At 32.2% G+C, this 10696-nt stretch overlaps 1 protein-coding gene across 1 annotated transcript; it reads right to left on the bottom strand.

Moving 5' to 3' along the window:
- Positions 1-56: 56 nt before the first annotated feature.
- Positions 57-9094, bottom strand: LOC140444000 (uncharacterized). Its single transcript, XM_072535568.1, has 3 exons — positions 8703-9094; positions 8517-8642; positions 57-6706 (listed from the first exon to the last, which is right to left on the bottom strand). The coding sequence occupies exons 1-3, from the start codon at positions 8830-8832 to the stop codon at positions 5424-5426; spliced, it is 1539 nt and encodes a 512-aa protein (XP_072391669.1). The 5' UTR covers positions 8833-9094; the 3' UTR covers positions 57-5423.
- Between the last annotated feature and the right edge of the window lie 1602 nt (positions 9095-10696).

Here is a 10696-nt window from a genome sequence, read left to right as displayed (position 1 = left end):
AATTTAATTTGTTAGTTAAGAGGAAAACGTATTAAAATAAATATTAAAATATATGAAAAGTTCATTCATTTTTTATTTAAGTAATGTTTCATAAGTTAATCAAATATTAACAGTACTTTAATTGTTAATTTTTCACTCTTTATCAGAGCTCTCTTCACCAATTTCTCCTGTTTCATTAATTGGAGGGCTATTTGGGCAATTGTCCCCACTACATGATCCGCAGACTGCATTGCAAAATAACCCTACTCTTCTCCGCAAGAAGCGCCACGCCCTTTTTTGCAGTTGCAAAAAATCATTTTTAACAATTCTGCTGGAGCAGGTGGATTGGGATTGTGATGAGCTAGTGAAATTTTATCTGGTGTACATAGAAAAGTTAACCCGGTTTAATTTATTTACGGTAACCATAGACATAATATGGACTATTTTATTCGTACTTTTAGTTGAAGAATAGATTAAATATTTCAAATGTACTAGATTATTAATCTCTAAAAATTTAAATTACAGTTCAGTCGAGTCTATGTTTCCGTTAAAAATATGGCGATCGCGTGCTAACACACTTCAAAGGCGGCATCTGAGAGTGGGCATTCTGATTGTTATTTAGTCTGTTCTTTTAATAGCTATATAAATTTTATATAGCGTATTAAAATAGAAAAAAAATACACCTGCAAGTTTTTACCAGTAAGTTTATTTTTATTGCAAAAGGCCAGAAAACCATAAATATAACTGAAAAAGCTAATTACTAAACGTAAACTAACCTATTCTAATAAAAGTAGTATTAGCTATAAAAACTTTAAGAAAATTAAAAGATACATAAAAAATTATTCACTGTCACTCTCAATTAAATACGACTCTTCGTCTTCCGGTGGATTTTCATTATTATAAATATTTTTCATTTTGGACAGATGCTTGTCATTAATTTCGTAAGTCAAACATACAAACGTCAATAAATGTACTTTAACCTTTAATTGTAGCTTATTCCCATTTAACAGGTTAACTGCCGATAAAAATTATAACATTTGTGTCAGGTGCCGAGTAATTTTTTTAAACATGTGTGTATTCTGTATACATAAATATATAAATAAAGTTATATGAAGGTTTGGTGATAAGAATTACACAAAAAAAATCGGTTGCCTGTAAAGTCGGTTTTACGGGCGAAGATTTTACGTGACAACGTCTTTTTTATATATTATTTTATATATTATATATTATTTATATTTTATATATCATATTTTTATATATTATTTATTTTATATTATATTATTGATCATATTATTTTCTACAAAATTTATTTGAAAATTTTTTCGATATATCAATTAGTTGCGGAGATATCGATCATTGAAGTTATTGTTTGCTACCAGTATTTTATATATTTATTTTTTTCAGTTATAAAAAATTACTATTTCCAATTGTATCTACCAAGTATGGTCACATGTATTTGCCTACATATTAAATAATAATAAGTACAGATAATGTTATGTGACGTTCACTTCTGATTATATATATTTTAATATTTTTAATTTTAAAGAATCAATTTGAAAATCAAAACACTTATTCAGATCGAAGGTTCAAATTTTTGCTAAATATATTTGAAATTAATTAAAATTTGTAAATGTAAATGGTAAAGTTGAAAATTAAAACATTTACTAAAATTGGAATTTGAAATTCTTGCTAAACACAGTTAAATTCTAACTCCGCGCGTGGTGATTGGTCGGTTTAGTTCGTTTGTTTGGTCGCCCTGTTTTGACAGGTTAGAAGTTATAATTTGTTATTTTAAATGTTTGACTAGAAATACGCGCTGTTTCTTCTCAATCGACTGAATTACGATTGATTGCAGAGTGATTTAAACTAATAATTTACTTAACACTATCAAAATTTGTCAATAGTATGACATAACCTATAAACTCAGTTTCTCAACTTTTGTGTCAATCTAACAATTAATCAATCAATCATAGTTTACGATAATGAAATATTAGTGTACAATTATTTACCTTTATTGTTGTAGTTGTTGTAAATGACGAATCTAAGCACTCCACATTTTCACTACAGACACAGCTGACGATACATTTAACGATTTTCAACTTTAGCGATTCAACGCGCCTAATTCTCTAGTGCCGCGCGCAGCGGACCGATCATGTTTGAGTGGGAGACGCAAGGCATTCGCCGGTCCGGCGGGCCTCTCTCTCGTTCGGCGACTCACTGTAACAGACGTGAGCGGGCGTTACACTTTTTCTTAAATGACTCCGAGCCACAACCTAATTCAAGACGTTGTCACGTCAAAAACTAAAACACCTATAGGTGTGATTGGCATCGGATACGGAAATCAGTTGCTCGGTGCCAGAATGCACCTATAGGTGTGTTAGAATATTCTATTGTAGTGGTAAAATACAGACATTTATTTATTTGCAAAAGTCATAAGTGGTTAAAATAAAAACTAACAAAATTATTTTCCAAGTTATGAAAAGGTAAAACAATAAAAAATGAACAGTAAAATCATCAGTTTTTGTGAAACTCATCAAAACATTCTACACATAGACCAGGATATTCCGGGCATGCTTTACATTCAAAAATAGTCATCTTTCTCTTCTTGTTCCTTCTACAGAATCTGCATTCTTTTCGAGCATTCTGGTAAATTCTTTGGCTCCTGACATTTGTTTGTATTCTCTATTTTACTAATTTTATTGGATCTTTTGTAAAGATACTGATTTTTCTTTACTGTCACATGTATCCAACAAGCTTTTTATAATCTCTAAACGAAAATCATACAATGACAACCTTTCTCTTCCAGAGTACTTGTTATAGATATGATGAGTATTTAGTAAACTCATTTGCAGTATATGAAAAAATATTTTTTTATACCATCTGACGGTTTTTCGATTGCAGGGATAGTAAGCCAACATTTGATCCTGCCTGTCAATTCCACTCATAAAGGTATTGTACGCAATAATACTTTTAGGCTTGTTACTTACTGCTTCTCTTTTATTTTTAAATTCTCCCATTATATTTCTAAACTCTGTGGTAATATAGGTAACGTCTCACTTATCTCGCCATTTTCCACAGTGTACTCCATCTTTGAACATCGATTTATTTTCACCCTTTTTCAGCTTGGCGGTTACTACTTCTTTAGGATTATTTTGTCTGTCTATTCTCAACAAGGTTCCAGTACAATACGTTTTATTTGTTTTCTCGCCAACTGTACACTATTATAAAAATTATCTAAGTAAACAGCATGCCCATTGCCTAATTTCTCCTCCAACAAAAATAAGACTATCTTCTCTGTATGTCCTGATCCGCCATAAATATCGAAGGCACCTTCATAAATGCGAAATTTCAAAATTAACCCAGTAGGTTCAGTTAGCATGTGCAATTTAATGCCATATTTATGACGTTTATTCTTTATGTACTGTTTAAATTGTAATCTGCCTCGCCACAAAACCATAGCTTCGTCTAAAGAAAGTTCTCTGTTTGGATAGTACACTTCACAAATTTTTTTATTGAAGTATTCGACCACTGGTCTTATTTTATGAAGACGATCGTTTCTATTTCGATTAGGGGAAGTACAATGAAGACATCTCAAGATGATGAGAAATCTATTTTTTGACATGTATCTTCTAAACAATGGTAAGTTAAATAAGGGGTCAGTTTTCCAATAATCACTTAGTCGCGAAAGTGATATTGTACCAGTATGGAGAAATAAACCTAAAAATACTTTAAATTCATCTAAACTCGGGGTTTTCCACTCTGTAATGCGAGATTTCACACGTGTGCCTGGATAAACTAAAACTTCCACAGCACTTCCACTTTCATCTATAATAGTTTGCAAGAAATCATTTGTAATCAGCATATTGAAGAAATCTATTGGTTTGCCTTCCCCTGGTATTGGTACTAGTAATTCTTGACGTTTAGCGAACTCAATATTTTCTATGATACCTTCAATACACCATTTTCTTTCTGTCTATTGTAGATTATTATCTGGTAACGATGTTTGGCTTCTCCCTTGCATCTCAGACAGTATTGCCTCTATTGTTTCTTCTTCGTCATCTGAACTGGAGCCTAATGTATCTTCACTTAAATAGTCCTCATCACTACTACAGTCGTTCGTCAAATGTTGATAAAGTTCTTCTTTGGACATAATTTTTCTTTTTTCTGCCACACTTTTCCCATAAGTAGGCCGTTTTTGTAGAACATCAACAGGAGCACAGGAAGCATACGCAGAGTTAAAAACACAAACGAAAAGGCTAGGTCTGGAAATTAACACAGAAAAAACAAAAATAATGGTACAGACGAGAAGAAATATAATCCCACAAAACATTATGCATGAAGATGACATTGAAACGGTTGGAAAGTTTACATACCTGGGAGTAGAAATATATGCCGATGGAGCAGAGGATGGAGAAATACGAAAAAGGATAACGCAGGCAAACAAAGCTTATTTTGCCCTCTCCCATATATTTCGGTCTAAAAGTGTCCACCGAAATACAAAGATGAGAATCTATAAAACTTTAATTCGGCCAATAGCATGTTATGGCAGCGAAGCATGGGTCCTGAAAGAAACATCCAAAAACAAACTCGACACATTCGAAAGAAAAGTACTGAGGAGAATACTAGGACCTGTGAGGGAAAACGGAATCTTCAGAATTCGATATAACAACGAGCTCTATCAACTGTATAAGGAAACACCCCTGTCAGACTTCATTAGAATACAAAGATTGCAATGGGCCGGACATGTGATACGAATGGGAGAGGATAGGCTACCAAAACGAGCACTGAACGCCAGAATGCAGGGAAAGAGACCAGTTGGAAAGCCAAGAAAGCGCTGGGAAGACACAGTAAGCAGCGACGCACAAGCTCTTTTAGGAGTCCGTGTATGGAGAAGAGCAGCCACAGACAGACAAGGGTGGAGGCAAACAATAAAGGAGGCCAAGGCTCATTTTGGGCTGTAGTGCCGTAGAAGAAGAAGAAGGCCGTTTTTGTAAGCTAGAAGTCCCAGCTTGATCGTCCATATTGATGTAAAAAAAATTAACTCCATCTTTTTACAAGTTCAAAAAAACAACATTAAAATGTTTGTAAAGAAGCTTATATAAATAATGCAGTAGTATAGACACTTGATAATAACTGATGACAGTTACAACCACGGCACACCTCTACTTATAAAAAAATTTTGAAAACCAACACGAGAAACTGATATAAACAATGCCGCAACAAAAATACACCTCTACACACGCTGCCAGCTTTGCAACAACTGATAAAAATGATCTATACATAATACACATATAGGTGTGTTCGGCAGTCAAACTGTTAAATAGTAATTACTTTAAAATGCCACAAGATAATAGCTTCAGTTAAATGCCACAATATGCAAGATTATTGTTATTTCGTAAAGTTTTGTTCCTATTCACCCCATTTTACGGTATTGTAAAGACGACTTAAGGCTTTTCTTCAGTATGAAATCTCAAATGTGATTTCAAATGATTTGCTTGTCTAAACTGTTTAAAACAAATTTCACACTTGTAAGGTTTTTCTCCATTGTGCACTTTCAAATGTGTTTTCAGGTTAACTGTCTTACTAAATTCTTTAAAACAAATTTCACACTTGAATGGCTTTTCTCCAGTGTGAACTTTCATATGTTCATCCAAATTACTTTTACGTCTGAACTGTTTAAAACAAATTTCACACTTGTAAGGTTTTTCTCCAGTGTGTGTTCTCAAATGTCTTTTCAAATTTCTTAATTGACTAATTTGCTTAAAACAAATGTTGCACTTGTAAGGGTTTTCTCCAGTGTGAAGTCTCAAATGTGATTTCAAATTACTTGTTTGACTAAACTCTTTAAAACAAATTTCACACTTGTAAGGCGTTTCTCTAGTGTGAAATCTCAAATGTGATTTTAAATTACTTTTAGTTCTGAACTGTTTTAAACAAATTTCACACTCGTAAGGCGTTTCCCCAGTGTGCACTCTCAAATGTGTTTTCAAATGACTTGTTTTCCTAAACTGCTTAAAACAAATTTCACACTTGTAAGGCGTTTCCCCAGTGTGCACTCTTAAATGTGTTTTCAAATGACTTGCTTGACTAAACTCTTTAAAACAAATTTCGCACTTATAAGGTTTTTCTCCGGTGTGATCTCTCGTATGTACATCCAAAGAAGTTTTATGTCTGAACTGTTTAAAACAAATTTCACACTTGTAAAGCTTTTCTCCAGTGTGAACTTTCGTATGTACATCCAAAGAAGTTTTTTGTTTGAAATGTTTAAAACAAATTTCGCACTTGTAAGGCTTTTCTCCAGTGTGCACTCTCAAATGCATTTTTAAACTTCCTGATTCAGTAAATTTCTTAAAACAAATTTCACACTTGTAAGGTTTTTCTCCAGTGTGTGTTCTCAAATGTCTTTTCAAGTTAAATGTCTGACTAAATTCTTTAAAACAAGTTTCACACTTGTAAGGCTTTTCTCCAGTGTGAACTTTCGTATGTTCATCCAAATTACTTTTACCTCTGAACTGCTTAAAACAAATTTTACACTTGTAACGCTTTTCGCCAGAGTGCGTTTTTATATGTCGTTTCAAAGAATCCGCATGGTTAAATTGCTTAAAACAAATTTTACAATTACAAGTAGAATTTTTTAATGTTGTTTCTTCAGTGTTTGTACTTATTTGTTGTTCTGTATTGCATGCAACTTCAGATTTCTTAATTTCCATTCCTTTATGAGAAAAACCTAAAAGAAAAATAAAAACTATAAATTTTTTTTATGTAGAAACTGCAGGGTATAACAAAGAGTAATAAAATTTAATAAGAATAAATAAAATAAATAAAACTGAAACATACTAAAACGCCAATTAATACTAGAACAGATTTTAAAATGTTAAAAAAAAACAATAAATCTAATATATGAGAAAAAGATTGTGTCTGTCACATATTTAGCGCCAATACATCATGCTCTATTTCTACATTGATTTCTTTTTCAATAAAGAGAAGTACAATCTGAAGAAACCCCAATGAAGATAATTTGTGACAATAGAAACACTGTCAAAATGCCTTAAAATCCAAACATGTCTTACGTAAGTTTATAAAATGAGTCAGTTAAAAAGTACAGTATATAAAATTAGTCAAGACCTAACTAAATTACAACAAAATCAGTACAAAAACTCACAGGAAGAACTTAACAATACATTAGAACATGACCGTGATAAGAGCTATACTATTTCGCTAGAATAGTGGATGTCCTAATGTTCTCAAATGCACTGCTATAAAAAACCTAAATTTACCCCCATTACAGTTATATAATCAGAATGTTGGTGAGTTGCGAACTAAACTGAATAAACAATAATGTGATTTCGTGTTCTGTTTTCGATATAGTTGTTCTTACTGAAAATAAATATGCATTCCTCAGGTTTCTGTGAGGTCCCTTATTCAAGTTGTTTTGAAAACTTCAATGGAGCACATAGAACAGCTACTCCTTATTTGCAAGCATGGTTAAGAAAATTTTATAGTAGTAAGAGTATATATTCCACCTGCCTCTTCAGCAGTCCTATTTGAAGATTTTTGTGCATCTTTTGTAGATGTTTGTGCTGTCTATACGAAGTGCATGAAATATATTTTAGTAGGTGATTTAAATTTACCAGATTTTTACAACCTGAATTATTATTTTGCTTCAGTTAACTGGAATAGCTTTCTAGATACTAATGATTTAAATATATTTGTTTCCAAATTAGATGAGGTATTGTATGAGGAAATAAAACTGTTTGTTCCATACAAGAAATATAAATCTTCTAATTTCCTCAGTTTTTTTAGCTCTGAACTGAGAAATTTAGTTTGTTTGAAAAAAAATGCAACATAAAAGATATTTGGAATCCAATGAGATCAAGGAATATGAACTATTTTCAAAATTTAGATCTAGATGCAAGATACTAACTATACTACTAACTAAAAAGTTAAAACAGAAACAAAACAAGATCAGTAAATGAAAAATACAAGAAATAGAACAGGAAAGATTAAAAAAAAACATGAAATTATAAAAATATTAAATATAAACACAACAATAGAGGGATCGGAGGAAGTAATAGAGAGGAGCAAAATGGAAAAGCTCCTGGTAAAGATGAAATTAACATGGAACTTAGGGGAACCTAAGAACAAAAGGTAAGCAACTAATTATCTATACAGACAATATTATTATTATTGCAAAGAACAGAAATATAATAAAAGAAATGCTACAAGAAATCAAAGGCAATTGGAATTAGGGATTTCAGAATTTGAAGATGTAGAACACTTCAAATATCTGAAAGTAACAATATGCAAAACCAGAGAAAGAATGTCAAAAATAAAAGAAAAAAATATTGGCAGCAAATAAATCTTATTTTGCAAGTAAAAGATTACTTAAAAGCAAAATATGGACTAAAAAAACCTTATCACAAACTAAGTTGTAGGGTATTTTATCTCAGAATTATAGAAAAAATTATATATACAGATTAAACGAAAGCTATACTTAAAAATAAGTTCTCACTAGATATTTTTATTACTTCTCTCACCTGAGTTGTCTTCAACTGTTTCATTGATTAAGTCTTCAAAACCTGGGGATGTAAATAGCTGACTCTCTATATATCCTTGACCACTTTCGGCAAGCTCTTCCTTAATTCTAGCTTTTAGTTCCATTTCTAATAAATACCAATTACATTATATTTACCATTACCTTCATTTTTTACTTTTTGTCTTACCCGAGTTATCTTCTGACTCATTTTTGAAGTGTTCCAGATCTATTGATGTGGATATCCGACTCTCTATATCTTGTTGGTTATATTCAACACACTCTTCCTTAATTTCAATTTTAAATTCCATAGCTGACATTAAACTGAATAAATCTTTTGGGGCAAAAGTATATGCAGAGAATATAGACGCATCTGCGTCTATATTCCCTGGTATATGGGTATGTATTGTGAAAGTATTGTCACAGTATAAATTCTTTTTAAGCAATATACTGTGCTTTTCCTTGTCTAAGATACTATGGTATCAAAGAATATAGACGCTTAAGCGTCTATATTCTTTGGTGGTATTGTAATTGTAAAGTATTTGTTATTGTTGTGAGTGATAAAGTGCCGGTGAAGTTAGCTACAAATAAACCGTCAAATTTGCGTTTGCGGCATGGACGTGGTATGGACAGTGGAAGTGTGACGTCATAACTGTCAATTTCAATTACTTTCCAAACAAAAGTTGAAATGTCCAATCTCAAGACTTTGCCATGTCCTTATTATGTATGTTTTATACCTCAAAAATATGCTTTGAAACTGAAACTGTACATTTTTATATTCCTTTCGGATATTTTTTTAATTGATATAAAACACAAACAAATGAATATTTGTTTCTTTTGATATTAGTTGCAGTTAGTTATTAGAAAAAAAAATTTATAATTGGCCCTTGGTAGATTAGCACACAGACCATACATACTCATGATTTGTTAAATGATTTATTAAAGCGACATGGCAACACTGCCAAATACAAAACTGTCCCTCATTTTTTCTATACTTTCCTTCCGTATCGTATCACAGACCATTCTTCTGTATCGAAAAAAAAATCTAATTAATATCAGTTTCTTTGTACCGAAAAAAGATCAATGCACCGCATATAAAGTGGCGAAATCAGAAAAAATGAGCTATATGAGGAATGCAATCGACATTTACAAGAAAAAGTAGAGAATAAAACCTGAAAGACAAAGGATTAATTTCTGAAGAGTTTATTGTAGCTTGCTATAACTGCTGCATATTACGATATGCGAATTAGGTGTAGATAATATAGAATGTTATTTTTGGGCCGAACCCGACGGTTAGCGTGGAGCGAATGAGATTGGCACTTGTGTTTTCATCAGAAAAAGTCAGCAGGAAGTGACTTAGTAATGGATTTATTTATTTTTACGCAAAACAGGCCGTTAAGGCCTAGGGCATTTTTTTTAAACATAATCCTAATATTAACTAATTACAATTATTGTAAACAAAACTTTAACTTAAATATGTATATATACAGTATTCCTAACTACTGTGAAGGACCTGGTGTACAATATTTCTCCATTCGCTTCTATTTTGTGCTTTTCTTTTCCAGTCCCTAACCTTCACGTGTTTTAGGCCTTCCTCCACTTTACTAATCCACCTCGTTCTGGGTCTACCTCTTCTTTCGGGGCAGATTAATTTTCTGGTTATTACTAGTTTAGGCATTCTGTTTGTTGCCATTCTTTTCACATGTCCCAACCATCTGATTCTTTGTGCCTTGACGAACTTGGTAATGATAGGTTCTTTGTATAAAGCCATTAATTCATTGTTGGTTCTTCTCTAAAAACCATTTTCTGTCTTCCGTCCTCCGAATATGCGTCTCAATATTTTCCTTTCCCATCTTTCCAGAGTATCCTCTTCCTTCTTATTTAATGTCCATGTCTCACCGGCATATGTTACTGTGGGTCGAATTACTGTTTTATATATTCTGAATTTACCTTGTCTAGAAACGTATTTTGAGTTCAGTAGGCCTCTTAAACTACCTAATTTTTTATTCCCTTTTGTTATTCTTGCTCCGAGCTCCCATTTCTCTTTTCCATTTTCATCGAAAACTACACCCAGGTATTCAAATTTGTCCACCCTTTTAAAACTATAGCTTTTACCACTTACAGACCTCATACTAAAGTCTTCTTTTTTCCCTTCTGTCCCTCCCATGATTATATATTTGGTTT

This window comes from Diabrotica undecimpunctata, chromosome 1 (genome assembly GCF_040954645.1).
Source record: "Diabrotica undecimpunctata isolate CICGRU chromosome 1, icDiaUnde3, whole genome shotgun sequence".
NCBI lineage: Eukaryota > Metazoa > Arthropoda > Insecta > Coleoptera > Chrysomelidae > Diabrotica > Diabrotica undecimpunctata.
This window is presented reverse-complemented; position numbering and strand designations above follow the sequence as displayed.